The sequence below is a fragment of the Paramisgurnus dabryanus genome, chromosome 2 (genome assembly GCF_030506205.2).
Source record: "Paramisgurnus dabryanus chromosome 2, PD_genome_1.1, whole genome shotgun sequence".
Taxonomy (NCBI): Eukaryota; Metazoa; Chordata; class Actinopteri; order Cypriniformes; family Cobitidae; genus Paramisgurnus; species Paramisgurnus dabryanus.
The window spans coordinates 17,537,297-17,555,427 of record NC_133338.1 but is presented as its reverse complement, the minus strand read 5'-3'; the positions used below and the strand labels follow the sequence as shown (position 1 = coordinate 17,555,427).

The 18,131-nt window shown below is 37.0% G+C and overlaps 1 protein-coding gene across 1 annotated transcript in view; it reads right to left on the bottom strand.

The window, feature by feature from the left end:
* prmt3 (protein arginine methyltransferase 3) overlaps nucleotides 1–18,131 on the bottom strand; it is a 245,211-nt gene that overhangs the window by 206,902 nt on the left and 20,178 nt on the right. Inside the window, exons 4-9 of the mRNA XM_065275443.1 lie at nucleotides 18,038–18,087; nucleotides 17,848–17,953; nucleotides 10,879–11,035; nucleotides 9,513–9,657; nucleotides 8,037–8,102; nucleotides 7,369–7,490 (exon numbers count right to left, since the gene is read on the bottom strand). Coding sequence (XP_065131515.1) covers nucleotides 7,369–7,490; nucleotides 8,037–8,102; nucleotides 9,513–9,657; nucleotides 10,879–11,035; nucleotides 17,848–17,953; nucleotides 18,038–18,087 — 646 coding nt within the window. The remainder of the gene's footprint in view (nucleotides 1–7,368; nucleotides 7,491–8,036; nucleotides 8,103–9,512; nucleotides 9,658–10,878; nucleotides 11,036–17,847; nucleotides 17,954–18,037; nucleotides 18,088–18,131) is intronic.

The following is an 18,131-nucleotide window of genomic DNA, read 5'->3' as shown; positions in this document are numbered from 1 at the left end:
GGCCCTTAAAGGGGTCATATGATGAAATTTTTTAATTTGTAAAATAAGTCTTTGGCGTTTCCAGAGTCCATATGTGAAGTTTTATCTCAAAACACCCTACAGATAATTAATTATAGTATGTCAAAATTGCCATTTTGTAGGGCAGAGTAAAATGTGCCGTTTTTGGGTGTGTCTTTTAAAATGCAAATGAGCTGATAAAATGCAAACACTGATCGCAATGATAGTGGTTTGTTGAAATAAACATGCTTCATCAGTCAGTGCTTTTTACTTTAATGTTTAAAATTAATAAATATTACTAATTATTTGTCTTTAAAACACAACTTAGGTTTAGTTTCGATGAAGGGGTACTTGAGCCTTACTGATACGGCTGTGGGGGTACTTAGGGCAAAAAAGGTTGGGAACCACTGAGCTAACTGACGCAATGCGAAGTGAACCATATTGAAAAAGAACTCATCTTTTCCAAATATACAAAAAAATTTATTCTGATTGTAGACACACATCTTTTATAAAAAAAAAACTAACCCGCTGTCTCCCTAAACAGGTATCATCTCGTAATTGTAAAACTTGTCACTTTGGATAAAAGCGTCTGCTAAATGCTTAAATGTAAAATAAGACATTAGGCTATTAATGTATTCAGACTTCATCCACTGTTAAGTGCTTAGCAGTCACAGTAAATGCTGCCCACTCTTCTCTTTGAATGGGCTAAATCGAACGTTGTTTTAAAATGTTCTTCATTGGTAGCTATGAAATGATATAAATACAGCAATAAATAGCACTGTTTATGCCTGACAGCCTTTCGTCTCCACTTTCAGGGCTCCAGACTAACTTTTTTCACTAGGAGCACAGTGGCCCTCAACTGAAAATTTTAGGGGCGCAACCAGAAAATTTAGGGGCACATACCCGTAAATCAAAATGCTAACCAAATTTTCACATTTCTACTAAGTAATACTGTACACTGTATTACTAATAAATACTTTGATGATAGATGCAGAAAGTACAATGTGCTGTTTTAAATTCAGTGTCACATCACAAAAAAAGGTCAAATTTACTGGTCGCCCATGTGCGACTGGATGTGAAATTCAGTGGCACACTCTCGAATTTTGGTGGCAAAATGCAAAATGTAAGTCGCTCTCTCTTAGCACATTTGAGTCCTTTGTAATGTTAAGTTTGTGGCTTAATACTTTGAATGGCGTTGACACATGGACCTATAATATGCGTAATATACTGCTTAACTCTTTCCCCGCCATTGACGAGATATCTCGTCAATCTGCAATACCGCTATTATCCGCAACTTTATAAAAACTGCCCTAGGGCAAACAGCTGTATGTCCGTGTATGTTTTAAAGATCGCTCTGCATCTGATCTCTATCAAAAGTCCTTCATAAAAATTGAATTATCTCAGCTTTTCGCTCAAAATTTGGTGTTACACATACCTACACAAATTTGGTGTTACACATACCTACACATATTTGAGAAGTGATAAAAACAGAACACATGAAGGTAGGATGAAACAGATTTTGTTGTTTGAAAGCAGAGGGTCTGTTCTTTTATTTCATATATTTTATGTGTATATATTTAAAAAGGAGCATTTTCTGGAAGGCATTAAACTTTTGTAAAAATCATGAAAAATGCTGGCAGTGAAAGAGTTAATAGATCTATCGCTTATGCCACTCAGAAATGTATATGTAGGAATTTGCAATTTTACCTAACAACTACAATTTGTAAACCCAGATATTCTGGAATGAATAGAACAGGCTTCCTTTTCATATACTTTTTTTTACTACAGTTTAGTATCGCTCCAAAGTGGGTTGGATTAGACATGCCTCTACTGCCATCACATCATCAGAAACGTGAAAAAAAACACATAACATGGAAACAACAAAGCATATCCATGTTTCCCATACATTCTTTTATTTGTGTCGGTCTGCCACAAAACCAAAATGGACCGCCACAAATAGATTTTGATATTTTGATATTCTTCTCATTCTCATAGGGCCCTATTTTAACGATCTGAAAGGCAAGTGCGAAGCGCAAAACGCAAGTGACTTTGTGGGCGGATCTTGGGCGCTGTTGCTATTTTGAACAATGCGCAACGCGCCACTGACTTTAGACTATTTTTTTCTGGTCAGTGGCGCAATTGTTTTTTGAAACTGCAAAATAGCATCAGGGATGGTTTGCGCCGGAACACGCCTCCATTTTTGCGCTGAACCGCCCAGGGAGCGCAAGTTCATTCCATAGTTTGCCAACGTGCGTCTATTGTGGGAAAAACCAGCTGTGCGCCGGTGCAAAATACGAATGATACATGCGTCACTGACAAAGTCAATTGCGCTGGGTGCAAGATAGGGCCCATAGTGTTTACATTAGAGCATTTGCATTCTAAAATGGCATTTTAAAATAAAAACGATCCTCATCTATACTGGCATTACAGAAACAATCTCTGTCCACACTATATATGACCATAAGCACATGAAACATGACTATTCACGTACACTGGGCATGTGTGTACTTTAGTAATAGCTTACCTCTTGCGCATGTATGCAGCCACACTGTTATAAATGTTTTAATCCTTGCAGCTTTTTAATTGTAATTCAACTGAGCCCCTGGCGTAAGTTCATACGGCATGTTTTGGCATTTTCTTAAGGCTGCAGAAGCATTGCCATGGGATGCATGGTGTTCCTAACAATGTTTAATTTATTTATATTAACAAAAACATTGCTTAAAATTTATGTCTGACCCACTCCATTTCATTCGCCCTACAGTATATGACATATGAAACAAACAGCAAAACTCAAACAATAATTTAAAACAGACAATATCTCCATTAGGATCTAGGCTAAAAACATTTATAGCCTGTGACAACAGTTGGTGGCCCTGTTTACTATTTATTTTGGGCAAAACCTCCGTTGCAAACCTTTATTTAACGGAATAAAATCACTTTTACTTTAAAAAAGGCGCACTGTCATATTAAAACTACAACCCCAAAACAGAAAAAGTTGGGACACTGTAGAAATTGTGAGTAAAAAAGGTATGGAATAATTTACAAATCTCATAAACTCATATTTTATTCACAGTAGAATATAGATAACATCAAATGTTTAAAGTAAGAAATTTTTAAATGTCATCCCAAATTATTGGCTCATTTTGGATTTTATGAGAGCTACACATTCCAAAAAAAGTTGACACAGGTAGCAATAAGAGGCCAGACAATTTAAATGTACATATAAGGAACAGTTGAAGGACCAATTTGCAACTTATTAGGTCAATTGGCAACATGATTAGGTATAAAAAGCCTGTCAGAGTGGCAGTGTCTCTCAGAGGTCAAGATGGGCAGAGAATCACCAATTCCCCCAATGCTGCAGCGAAAAACGGTTTTCTGAGTTACTCAGAAAAAAATTGCAAAGAGATTGAAGTTATCATCATCTACAGTGCATAATTTCATCCAAAGATTCAGAGAATCTGGAACAATCTCTGTGCGTAAGGGTCAAGGCTGGAAAACCATACTTGATGCCTGTGATCTTCGGGCCTTTAGACAGCACTGCATCACATACAGGAATGCTACTGTAATGGAAATCATAACATGGGCTCTGGAATACTTCCAGAAAACATTGTCGGTAAACACAATCCACCGTGCCATTCTCCCTTGCCGGCTAAAACTCTAAAGGTCAAAAAAGAAGCCATATCTAAACGTGATCCAGAAGCACAGGCGTTTTCCCTGGGCAAGGCTCATTTAAAATAGACCGTGGCAAAGTGAAAAACTGTTCTGTGGTCCAATGAATCAAAATTTGAAGTTCTTTTTGAAAAACTGGGATGCCATTTCATCCGGACTAAAGAGGCTTACATATCTGGAAAGGCACCATCAAGGCTGAAAGGTTTATCCAAGTTCTAGATACATATGATCCCATTCAGACGTCATCTCTTTCAGGTAAGACCTTGCATTTTCCAACATGACAATGCCAGACCACATACTGCATCAATTACAACATCATGGCTGCGTAGAAGAAGGATCCGGGTACTGAAATGGCCAGCCTGCAGTCCAGATCTTTCACCCATAAAAAACATTTGGTGCATCATAAAGAGGAAGATGCAACAAAGAAGACCTACAACAGTTGAGCAACTAGAAGTCTGTATTAGACAAGAATAGGACAACATTCCTATTCCTAAACATTGGTCCTCCTCCAGCTGTTCCGTATATGTACATTTCACTTTTCCGGCCTCTTATTGCTACCTGTCCCAACTTTTTTTGAAATGTGTAGCTCTCATGAAATCCAAAATGAGCCAATATTTGGCATGACATTTCAAAATGTCTCACTTTCTACATTTGATATGTTATCTAGATTCTATTGTGAATAAAATATAAGTTTATGAGATTTGTAAATTATTCCATTCCTTTTTTACTCACAATTTCTACAGTGTCCCAACGTTTTCTGATTTGGGGTTGTCGCTGTCACATTATATTTTCTAATTAGAGGCCAAAACTGTTATTGTAGTAGCCTACTTATCGTTTTGGGTGATTGTGTCATAAATTAACACATATGGCCCTATTTTAACGATCTGAAACGCAAGTGCGAAGCGCAACGCGCAAGTGAGTTTGTGGGCGGATCTTGGGCGCTGTTGCTATTTTTCCGGCGTGGAAAATAACTCTTGCGCCGGGCGCAAATCAATAAGGGGTTGGTCTGAAGTAGGTTCATTATTCATAGGTGTGGTTTGGGCGTAATGTCAAATAAACCATTCAGAACGCTATACAACATTCCCTTTAAACGCAAGGACGCAAGTTCCATGGCGGGTTGCTATTATTATGACGGATTTACCAGGCGTACGCCAGGAGCGGTTTACAGCCGAGGAGACCCACGTTCTTGTAAGAGCAGTCAAAGACAGAGAAGTTGTTTTGTATGGGGATAGGAGAAACCCGCCCAAATCAGCATAGGTTAAACAGGCGTGAGAGGAAATAGCCACAGTCTCATCATCTGGCATCCCCATCGTTGCGCCAAGCACTACAATGATGTCAGGAGACGGGGGAATCCCAAGCTTGCCAGCATAAATCGGGCACGCCGTGTAACGGGAGGTGGATCTGCCTCTACACAGACGCCAGCAGATGACATCTGGTCAGTGGCGCAATTGTTTTTTAAAACTGCAAAATAGCATCAGGGATGGTTTGCGCCGGAACACGTCTCTTTTATTGCGCTGAACCGCCCAGGGAGCGCAAGGTCATTCCCTAGTTTGCCAACGTGCGTCTGTGGAGGGAAAAACCGCTGTGCGCCGGTGCAAAATACGAATGATACATGCGTCACTGACAAAGTCAATTGCGCTGGGTGCAAGATAGGGCCCATAATGTGCTTAAAAAGAGCGTTTAAACAGCTGAAACTTTGCAAACCCTGCAGCTCTGTCTCCATGTTGTTGTTTACAAGGTTATGGTATAGTTTAGGCTGGTTATTGTCACCTTTTGGTAGTGTAATGCAGGGCTTAAAGTGAAAAAAAATCCTGAGCCTGAACTTTCTGTGGCTCAACCAGGACTTTTACCAAGCCCGTTTTTTCTATTGACCAATTCTATGAGCAACAGCACAGTCATATTTTCAACGCATTAACAAGTTATTGTGCCAAAAAACTATGCAAAAACAAGCTCCAGGTTTCGGAAGTTTCCTGCACCAAGTGCCTAAAGCTGGGGTCTCAAACTGGCTTTGGGCCATTTCTTAGATGGACATCTTGTCGGAGGGCCGTAGAGCTATTTTAACATAAAAACACATAATTTTTGTATATGTACTGCATTTAAATTCTATTATTAAACACATAATAATACATAAAAATATAAACAGTGCTTTCAATCTATTTTATACTTTATTTATAAGAGTAAGTAAATCTTTTCTAAGCCTTAACTTAATTTAATAAATATCATAATAATAAATACAAACTTTTTCTATTAAAATCTTGCACTAAACTAAGAAATTAAATTCCTGAATACATTTATGAACTATTATAGCATATACATTTATTTTGACTTGAATATGTTCGATCTCTGTAAAAATTAATATTACTGCTCTATGTGTAACTGCATAGCAAGCAACATAATGATATATTAGATATACTTTATAATTCACTTATATTGAGTTGAGTGAGCTGCATACATAGACTACTGTAGGCTACTTTTATCTTTTGCACGTTTCCCCTCATCTTTCCTCTTTTCATAACCTGGGCACTTCGCTTTTTCCTCATCTGTAGTTTAATATGCGTTGCATTACATCTCCCGCTCGCACTGCTTATGAGGTGTGTCGCCTATAAAAGCTGTGACTTGAACTAACAAACCCCGCACAACTTTTCTGTGAGTAACAGTTGAGTAACCCCGAGTTACAGTACAGCTCTTCTCTTGACGAACACTCCAAAGTCCCGACCAGATTAACTGATCACATGGTGACAATGATATGATTGAAGTGAGGTGCAGATCAGCAATAAAATCTGATCACGTATTCCGTTATCCTCCCTGGTCAGAATGAGAGCCGCTCATGGTTGCGTAGCAACGGAGGACGCCCCACCTCTCACGCGCTTAGGAATGAAAAAGAATCGCATTGACTCGCGTTTAACACGCGTTTTAGACGCAACATGTGAACGGCCCCTTAAAAGTTTACATCAATAATTAAACAAATATAAAACTAAGTAAATTAAAATCTTTCTGCGGGGCAGATTATATTATATTTTTGAAAGCAGACACAGACCGCAGAGAAGGGGAGGGACGGCTGCGGGCCAGGAGTTTGAGACCACTGGCTTAAAGCCTTACCGTGTCTTGTCCTCTTTCTTCAAGCAATGCCCAGTGCCACTTGTTTTTTCCTTTCTTCTCCAAAGCAGATGTATTTTCTTCTGGTTTGATAAACTTCATTCTCCATAGCGTGCGTAGCCTACAAACTAACTGCGGACTAGTTCACTTTCTGCAGAAGACCCGCCCTCCTCTCTAGCAATTGGCTAAGACAACCTAATATCATGATCCCATTGGCTGTGACGGCTGTGACAGCTGTGAGCGCTGACTCGTGAATCAAGGTGGTCGGTTGAAGGGGACCGGTTATTATTATCAGTTCGTTAATTCAAATGTAGTCGTGCGGTATGCACGCTTATAATAGAAGTGACATGCTCATTTTTGTGCGTGCCGAAAGTGCCTCCGAGTGTAATTTGCAAGTTTTGCCTGAACCAAAGTATGGACCTGTCCTTTAAGCCCTGTTAATGCTTACACCATAAGGACATGAAAAATCAGAGAAGGATACACTATGATCGAAAAGACCCAATAAGGATGCAAATGTGTTTACATAAGACTCTGTAAATGCATTAATGTGAATGTGGCCTTAGACCCAAAATCCTGTACAATTATTATGGCAAAACATCAACTCACCTGACAATGTCCATTGCCTGGTAAATGATCTCTGACTGGTCAACAGCGATGACCTTCTTGGCTCCAGCTTTGGCTGCAAACATGGAAAGGATTCCTGTGCCACAACCAACATCAAGCACCACCTGCAGGTTAAATGAGTAGCATGTAACCTTTCCACGCTATGTGACTGCCAGGAACTGCCAGCTTGTCGTTGCCATCTTGAGCGTGAAGATTTGTAATAACGGCACTCAAGGCATTTATCATGCTGACAGGGTTAAACCCTTATTTGCCAAAGCCACTGACTGGACCATGATTGCCAAGATAAGACCCTCTTTGCCCCCCATCCCCCTCTCTTTGGCTCATCGCATGACCTCAGTTTTCACTTTGAAGCAAGACAGGATAAAGCTCATCTAACCAATGTCAGTGCAGAATTAATGGTTTGTATTTGAGATTAAGTGTATTTCACATACAGACCAGTATAGTTTTTGTGCGCGAGCATGGAAATGTCATTACCCCGTTATCAGCCTGCTGCAGTTGGTACATAAGGGCCCCGCTTAAAAAAAAACATCAGCTTGGAATAATGTGAAGAGTTTTTACATCAGCGCTCTCATGGCCTTTGTTTCACCCATCTACACCAAATAAAAGAGCCTGGCTGATAATTGCTGGGCTTTATAAATTTCCACACTCACCTTGTCCTTGAAGACATCCATGTTGCAGTACATGAAGTCTCGATAGCTTTCAGTCCGCACATTGTCCTACCAGAAAACAAGATACCCAAAAAGATAAGAAGTTATACAACACAGCTTCGCCCTTCTGTTTTCGATTAAGAAGACAGAAGGCACCCATCCCTGCAAAAAAAGAAATTGTTGAACAAGATCCAATCATTCAGACAGGATAACCACAGATGAGTCTGTTTCAGCCAAGGACCACGCTGGAAATCAAATAAACAATCCTTAAGCAGCATAGAAAAAAATCTAATTTTTAACAGTCAAGATTAAATTAGAAAGCAATTCAAAGATGTGTAACTGGTAATGATTTTTCAGAGGGGAGGAGGCAGCTGTTGTTGTGAGTGAAAATGAAAAATTAAATGAAACTGACTCTGACACTTCTTGCTTTGCCAGCAAAATTTCACACAGAAATGGCTAATTAACCTGCCATTCAGACTAAGTAGCACTCTTATACCATAGAACATTTACATTTCAGGTGAGAGATTTTACATTTTGATTAGTTTATTTAAAAAAAAAACATCAAAAGATAGAGCGGCATTTACTACAGTGTGTCAGCTCACTGTCAACCTAGGCAGTATTGCGTTCATTATCGCAGGCAATTCATCCACTATTATAAACACAATATTGCTTAGCTTGTCAGTGAGCTGACACACACACACACACACACACACACACACACACAAATGTGTATGTATATACATCCACAAAATAAATCAAACCTAGGTATGGGCTAATATATATATATAATTTATGACAAATACATTTTGACAGCCCTAATATAGCCCATAACTAGGTTTTATTTATTTTGAATCAGTTCCACATTATGACAGAAATTACTAGCATTTCTGTGTTTGAAAGGTTCAACACAACACAAAAACATTTGGTAAATTAACTCAGTTACAGCAACTCATTAGAATATGGCTGTTCTAAAGAAACAAAGTCACATTCTTTTACTCCACTTTACTAACATACAAAGTTCTGTTAGCTGCTAAAGGGTTAAATAACCTGCCGTTTCTTCAGCTTAAGATGGTAAATAGGACAGAAAAAAAACTTCAGAGTGAATACTGCGCCATAAAGCTTGCCCCTCCTCTCCAAAGAATGAGTTTTTCAACTGACGCAGATCTGCAGTTAATGCATGTTAGAGAAAGCACCAATCATTGGCCCCCTCTAGGACATACTGCAGTATGAGAACCAATGATCCAAAAGTTCGCTCAACAACCTTTATTACTGCAGTAACAATACACAAAGACCCCGCTTAAGTAAAGAGTTCAAATTTTGCATTTAGGAGCAAAAATAAACTTTAGCCAAACCAACCAAATTATTCAGGTTTATGCTTTTTGCAATAATAGATGGTTTGTGACACAGTGTCTTAGTTGACAAAAATAATTTCCTTGTGACCTAGTACATAGTCTAATAGCTAGTCGTGGACAGACCTACCTTCAGCATCTCCTCATGAATGCTGTAATGCCCATAAGAGCTAAAGTAGGCCTCATCTTCATCATCTCTCAACTCAGCAATTGGCCCAAAGCTGGAAGGGCCATGGCTTGTGTCTGCATTCAGCACTAGACCTTGTGCCAGCAATCTGGAGCAACGCAAAAAAAAAAAAAAACACATACATATATTAGACAGAGGAATGTTTGATCAGTCAGTAAGTACACGTGCTTGTACAGTCAGTAACCACACGTGCTTGTACATGTGAGTGCTTATTTAACTTCTTAACCACTGCAGTGGAATTTTACACCATCTCTAACTTCTATTGCCCCGCCTCTTTTTTTGCACCTCTATTCACCTCCCTTAGTGTCTTTAAAACTGAACTCTATGCTGCCCCCTGCTGCAACCAGTTCTCATTTTCAACTGATACAACACATTAACCCCAAACAAGCCATTTTTATGGTAAAGGGAAAAAATCCACATGAATACTAAAGAAATAAACGCTCTTTATAGACAAAAGGTGGTTTTGGTTTGTCTAATGTGTAAAGATTCTGTTAAGTTCTACACAGAAGGTCTTCCTGATCACAAGCTGCAAATAAAATAAGAACACTGTCACTATTTTCACTAATTTCTTTATATTTTTATATTAAATATTTTGTTATGTATATAAACAATAATATTAACATTTCTTATAATTTCAGTTGTTAGCAAACATCCTAAAATATAGTTTGTTCTGTTTGGGTTACATAACAAAATATTTAATATAAAAAATATAAAGAAATTATATATATATTATATATATGTATATGTATATATATATATATATATATATATATATATATGTATATGTATATGTATATATGTATATGTATATGTATATATATGTATATATATATATATATATATATATATGTATATATATATATATATATATATATATATATATATATATATATATATATATAATTTCTTTATATTTTTTATATTAAATATTTTGTTATGTTACCCAAACAGAACAAACTATATTTTAGGATGTTTGCTAACAACTGAAAATATAAGAAATGTTTATATTATTGTTTATATTGTAGCCCCAAAAAGCACTCCAGTAAGAGACATAACTTGAAAAACATTGCAATGTCAAAGGGTTGGATGAATAAATAGAGAAAACATTCCCTTGAAACAAAAATGAACACAAGTATAAACAATTTACAAATTCAAAATCCCATTCTTAGTTTGCATTATTATATGCAAGTAAATTTAGTGAAATTGCACGGCATTATAAAAATGTGACTGAAAAATCAAAGTAGCAAGTTTTTGTGGGATATTCTGTATGCTTTTGTATTATCAGAGGCTAGATGAGTGACATACTGACTTGAGTTTGTTCAGATCTTCCAAGGCTTGAGATAGAGTTTCTTCAGCTCTGTGAGCTCTTTCTTCAGCATGTCTAGCTGTCTGAAGCAGCACAGATACCTGATCTTTAGATGAGGGACTCAACATCGCAACTGTAACTTCACTTAGCTCTTCCACATCTAAAACACAGGGGAGCATCACAAATGCCAGGTTGTAAAACTGTGGTTTTTTTAATTTTATAAATATTTTTTAGTGTCTTTTTTACAATAAATATGGTCGGCTTTATAAAGAATTAGGTTTTAAAATACACAAATGACAAAGCCAAAGGCAAAAGTGCCAAGGAAAACAACTTAAGATATTGGGTATATGAAGAAATAACCTTGACCCTTCCTCTTCAGATTGACACACTTAAACACTAACTCAAACAAAGCATCTATTTATGCAAATACACCACTGTTTAAAAGTTTGGGTGACCTACTCTTTTTAAAGTTCTACTTTCATATTTTAGAATAACAGTAAACTCATTAATTACACACATTTAAAGCAACACTATGTAGTTTCCATGTAAAAATGACTTACAGCTCCCCCATGTGGTTGAAAAGCGCAACAGTGGCTGGTATCAGACACTCTTCTGCAGGCAGGGGGAGGGGCGGAGCTTTGTTTCCTACCCTCCACCGCCACTTTCAGAGTGTGCTTGTAGCAGCTAGGAGGCTGCTCAGGTTGCAGCAACTGTACAATTTGTCTAGTTAAAAGTTGTTCTATCACTGAAATAATTTTAGAGACATTATTTAAAGGTAAAAAAACTACATAGTGTTGCTTTAACTATGGTAATTATGTTGTAACTGCAAACTGTTATATTTTACCATCTTCAAAATAACCTCCCTTTTCCTAGAATTTGCAAAAATGTACTCTTAGTATTTTATCAGCCAGTTTCTTGAGGCCTCAGATGCGTGTTAACCCTCAAGTGATGTTAGTTTAAAACTGCACTAATCTGGACATGTATGGGCACTTTACGATTCCTTTTGTTATAAAAATCTTTTTCCTTTTTTTATAAATGTAAATGTTCCAGTTATGCATTTATTTGGTGATTTTTTTACCTCAATTACTCAATTTATTTAAATGTTAAATACGCATTTTTGTTTTTCACCCAAAATCCCCATGAAAACATGATTTTACTTAAAAACTTAATTTCACTAATTTAAACACAGTAAAAACCTTACAATAAATGACACTTTTTTGTGACATCTGATATAATTAAAATAGCAATTATAGCAAATATAACAAGCATTTTAATGTTAACTTTACATAAAATTCACTAAATAAAATAATTTTCATAAAAATCTTTATTGCAATTAAAACACAATGAAAACCCCCGAAATGTGTCCAACTTTAGTTTTTTACTGACATCTGATGAAATCAAAATAGCTGTACTACTGACTGGTAGTTGAATGTTGCAACAAACTTAACGTCTTAATTTCTATGTTTTATTTAGTTAAAATTGTTAAATTAAAATATTCTGGTATGATTGTGCAAATATGCCATAATATGCTTTCAGACAAATCTGTGTTATAAGAAAAATACAAAGCAGGAGAAAGAAATCATTTATTTGCAGCAACAAACATTCAATTTCAAGTAAGAGATCCAGGGTTTTGGCTACATTAAAGCAACACCAAAGAGTTTTGGCTCTTTGCTCCCCCTACAGGTTAGAAGCGTAATTGTCCATTACCCACTGTCATAAATACTGAGGCATAGCTGGCTCTGATTGGATTGTAGGTCTGCCGTAAAGCAAGTTTTTGTAGTATTCACTCGGACTACAGGACCACTACCCGACGTTTGGAAACTTCTTTAGTGCGGTTTTGGCCAATAGAGGGCTGCAAAGCGAATGTGAAAGTGCTGTTCACCCTGTTTAGAGTGGATGAACGACTGAAACTGTTTTGGAAGCGTTATTTTAAGGTAAAAAAACTCTTTGGTGTTGCTTTAAAGGGCCGTTCACATTATAACTATAACGGTAACTATAACGGTAACTATATTAGCATCCACACCATCAGACAATAACGATAACTTTAAATCTTTTGCAATTTGATCAACTTGCAAATCATTTACCTTCAACTGCATTAACTAATACTGCCTTTTTCCATTAATTAAAAACTAGGGCTGCAAAAAAAAAAAAAAAAAAAAAAATTGCATGTGATTGTCATTGCGCATCTCATCAGTAAAGCCACTTCCGTGATTAGTAGTAAAAACGCCCTTCAAACGCTACTTATTCACGATACAGCACAGCCCTTCATACCTTATTGCTTACATATATGTGTGTACAGGGCTTGACATTAACTTTTTTGCTCACCAGCCAAAGTGGCTCAGCATTTTCACAGGCCAAAATTCTGTTACTGGTAAAATACATTTATATGATTAAACTTGTTTTTGGCATCCTAAAACGACTTACATTTGAATAATTTTACTAAATTTAGATAGATTAGATGCAGATTCACTTGATTTAATTAATATATTAAAAGTGGTGCAGGGGTGTAGATGATTAACTGAAAAGATAAACACAAAAACCCTAGACAAACACTTTAAATATTTATTAACATTAAATTCTGTCAAGACCTGTAGATGAATTTTACTGTCAACGTGTTTATGCAGATTATATTTTATAAGCTTGATCATGGTTTCTGTTAAAAGTGATTTAAAGAGGACATTCCATGAAAATCAGACTTTTCCATGTTTAAGTGCTATAATCGGGTCCCCAGTGCTCCTACCAACTCAGAAAAATAGCAACCCTGTAACTTTGTTTTGGTAAGGCTCTCTCTGCAAGCATGTGAATATAGTCATTCGGATTTCGCTTCCCCCATGACGTAGTTAGGGGATCTTATTATAATGATACCGCCCCTTCATCTGCCCTATCCAACCATGACGCTGCCTCGAGTGCGAGAGTCAGAGAGAAAGAATGACTGACAGCACGACGCGTTTGTATTCCCTCAAACACAAACAGTAGCCTACGATTTTATAACTTGTAGTTTTAATAATCTTTCTAAAGGTTGAATTAACGTTCTAAAGGATTAACATTACCTTAGTGCAAGAGAGAGAGAGAGAGTGAGTGAGAGGGAGCGAGTAAGCGAACGAACGAACGAGAGAGAGAGAGAGAGAGAGAGAGAGAGAGAGAGAGAGAGAGAGAGAGAGAGAGAGAGAGAGAGAGAGAGAGAGAGAGAGAGAGAGAGAGAGAGAGAGAGCGCAACGCGACGGTTCACTTTCATCAATACAAGTATGTTGTTTAATATGTTTCTCTGAAGTTTATATAAATGAACACAAGGATTAATGCATTGCACGAGACAGAGTGAGAGAACAACGCGTATTCACTATCATACACAATAAGCATAAATATATTGTTTAACTCTTTCCCCGCCATTGACGAGATATCTCGTCAATTAAGAGAAAACGCTTCCCCGCCAATGACGAGATTTTCCGTCTTTCCGCAATACTGCTATTGTCCACCAGGTGGCGCCCTTCCGCAATTTTTTAAAACCGGAAGTATTGCCCTATGGCAAGCTGCTGCATGTCCGTGTCTGTTTTAAAGATCGCTCTGAATGGGATCTCTATGAAAAGTCCGTCATAAAAATTGAATTATCTTTGCTTTTTGCTCAAAATATGGTGTTTTTGCAAAAACCTACCCATATTCAAAAGCTGATTGCAAAAGAACCACTAAAGGTAGGATGAAACGGGTTTTTTTGTTTGAAAGCAGAGGGTCTGTTCTTTCATTTGGTATATTGTATGTTTATATATTTAAAGAAGAACATTTTCTGGAAGGCATTAAACTTTGGTGAAAATCATGAAAAAAGCTGGCGCTGGCTGGCAACTTTTTTAAAAAACGCTGGCGGTGAAAGAGTTAATGTTTCTCTGAAGTTTCAAATGAATACGAGGAGTTACAAGATAGAGAGTGAGAGACTGACAGAAACGCGAATGTGTTCAATCACAACAAACTTAAACATGTCATTTGATCTGTTTCTCTAAAGTTTAAGCATTAAACGTGTTGTTTTATTGCAGATAATATTAATGTGCTCGTGTGGTCTGGTCAAAAAGTAAACTTCTGATTGTTTGTGGAAGTGTATTTTATTGTAACATGCTGAAAATCATTGTGCCTGTTTAAAACACTGGCAGCATGAGACCTAAAAGTCTTTATTTTTATTGCACAATGTTCCCCATCTGCTGATAAACATGTATTTAGTATGTATAAAACAGATAATTTGACTTTTTAAACTTGTTTAAATATATAATGCTGAATATCGCTTAGTAACTTCTTTCGTGAGAGAATCTACCCCTATGCTCTGTCATGTCTACAAAGCGAGCGCTTGAGACTCCGCCCACCTGAGCAGCTCATTTGGATTTAAAGGGATACACACAAAAACGGTGCATTTTTGCTCAGAGCCATAAAGTGCCTATTTTAATATGCCACAATAAATTACCTATAGGGTATTTTGAGCTAAAACCTCACATATGTACTCTGGGGACATCAAAGATTTATTTTATATCTTAAAAACGTCTTGTGGAATTTCCCCTTTAAGACTTTTACTGACAAATGTTGAGAGGGCATTATTGTTGCACAAAGTAGCCTACATTAAAATGATGTGTGAACCTCTCCGCTGGCGGGTTTCCTTTCGGACAAAACTGGGACTTGTGCATTCAGGTATGCGCTATGAATTTCTCTCCACTCTTGCCCAGAGAGTGTGCACGCACTTTAAATCTCTTCAATCACTTACATGCAATTGTTTTATCTTTCCCAAAGTGTCCGTGTATGCACTCAAGACTGCGTGTGCATTTGCAAATCCTTCAGCTTTCGCGCTCTCTCTGGTAAATAAAAGTGGTGCTTTGGTCCGCAATGCAAGCCTCCACTGATCAAGTGCGTGCGTCTCAACAAATGGCCACAACTGTACTGGCTGGGTATAGGGAGTGCTCATGGGAGTTGTAGTTTCCCGCTGTCGCATTGCGCTTTGTTTATAATTCCATGTAACTTTTAAGAAAACTACAATTAAAACATTATACTTTACCTGCCAAAGTGGCTAGTGAAATTGGCTGTCTTTCCCGCCACAGCCGAAATCTACCCCGCATTTGGCAGGTGTTAATGTCAAGCCCTGTGACGTATGGTGACGTGTGTGTATGTTTTGGTCACATTGAGGATGTTGTATAGGCTTACCCTATTAATTTATGTGTATGTATTATCTTAATTGTGTTGGATTTCTAGATGGTTAATAAACAAATCAAAAAATCCTGTGAATTTTAGTAATTTGCCGTTCATTTCCTATGGGTGGGATTAAATGATTATATGAAACTGATTAAAAAAAAACTCAAAAAAAAAACTGATTATATGCAGGCACAATTATATTTTTCTCCCCATAACTCAAGTCAGAGTGCTCCAATGAGGTCCAGAGTCTGCATAGTTTAGCTCCAACTCTAATTCAGCACACCTGAACCAGCTAATCAAGTCTTTGAGATTCCTGGAAACATTCAGGCAGGTGTGTTATACCATGTTCACACTAGGCATTTTCCAAACAGCATTTATGCACCCTTAAAAGCTGCTTTGTGAAGGGGACGCCATTTAGGGGCATTCAAAATGAAAGTAAACACCAGAATCCCTTCGCCAGGGGTCCTTCCAGAAGTGCGCTAGGGCAGTGCACATGGCATGATCACTTCAAGGAGGTATGATCTGTTTATGATCTCGTGATCTTGTGTAACAAGTTCTGCAATGCATTTTGAAGAAAAATTGGAGGGAAAATTTGAATTATTTAGTTTGTATTTATTTTAATGGTGTACCCAGTATTACACATCCGTTTTAAGCTACATTCATATGTGATTTGAAATCCTATTCAAATTGCATTTCTGGAAATCAGTTCCAGTTCTGAACATTTTGATCGAATTTGGTATAGCTTTTTTACTTATTTCACTTTCTCACATTAAGTGAAATGTAAGCATGGGTCAGAAGCAAAGTTGTGTTTCTGTTAATGTGCGAGTATGGAATTAAACCTCATATGCCAGCCTCCTATGTTACTGCCGCTGCTTTATTAGACGGAGTAGTCAAAACTGCAGCTACACCTTGTCATATTCTAAGACCACATTAAGTGTTTGCTCCACTGTAAAAAATACTTTGCTGCCTTAAATTTTTTTGTTGAATCAACTCGGATTTACAAGTCATTTCAACTTACTATTATTGTTGTTATAACTACAGGTGAGTTGTTATAACTTATAAATTTAAGTTGACTTTTCTCAACAATATTTTATAAATTGTGACAACTAATTTCTGTTGACATGACTCGTAAATCTGAGTTGATTTAACAAAAAATTTTAAGGCAGCAAAGTTTTTTTTACAGTGTGTTAATCCTTATTCTCCATTCACACGTTGCGCTTACCAGTAAATTACTGGTAATCTTACAACTTTTTTACCAGTAAATTGACAGAACTGATCTGTTTCTGTTCACATATGATCTGTTAACTGCAATTTACCAGTAATTTACCAGTAAATAATATGTGTGAAAGGGACTTATGTCTGAACTCACTTTTACATCCCCTACAGTATTAGTCTGAGATGAGGCATCTGGTTAAAGATGGAGATTATCTCAAAATAAAAAAAATAAAAAATCCCTTATCTTTGCTTTTAGATCCACAAAAAAACAACTGATAATTTGGTTGCATGTAAATGTAGCCACTATGCACAGTCATTCAAATTGGATATAAACTGACAGTGTGAACAAAAACTTAAAGTAGGTTGGACCTAGGCTCTAAAGAAATGAGGACCTCAAAAAATGAATTGGAGACAAGCATCCAGATAGATGCCTACAAATCATTAGGTTTTAAATTTCAAGAACTGTTTCAGTCAAGTAACCCTAAACTTTTGAACAGCAGTGTACATATAAAAATGTTGTAAAACTATAGGAGAGCGAAATCTGTCTTTATGCAGACTTAAAAACAAAGTGAGATCACATTACATAAATACTTTTCATACCTATCTGCAGTAAAGGGTCATCAGGCAAGACTGGCTTCATATATTCCTCACTGTCCCATGGCAGTGAGCCATTTGAAACAGTCAACAAACTCTCTCCAGAACATTTCTGCAAAACAGTACACAACTCAGGCTTCAGTCAGACTTCAAGTCCTTCACCAAAATACACCATTTAATAAAAAAAGATACTTACATTTCCTCGGATATAGTTTATCATCTTTATATACCCATAATCATCAAGTCCTTAAGAGAAATTAAAACAAATTCATATTTAGAGCCATTAAACA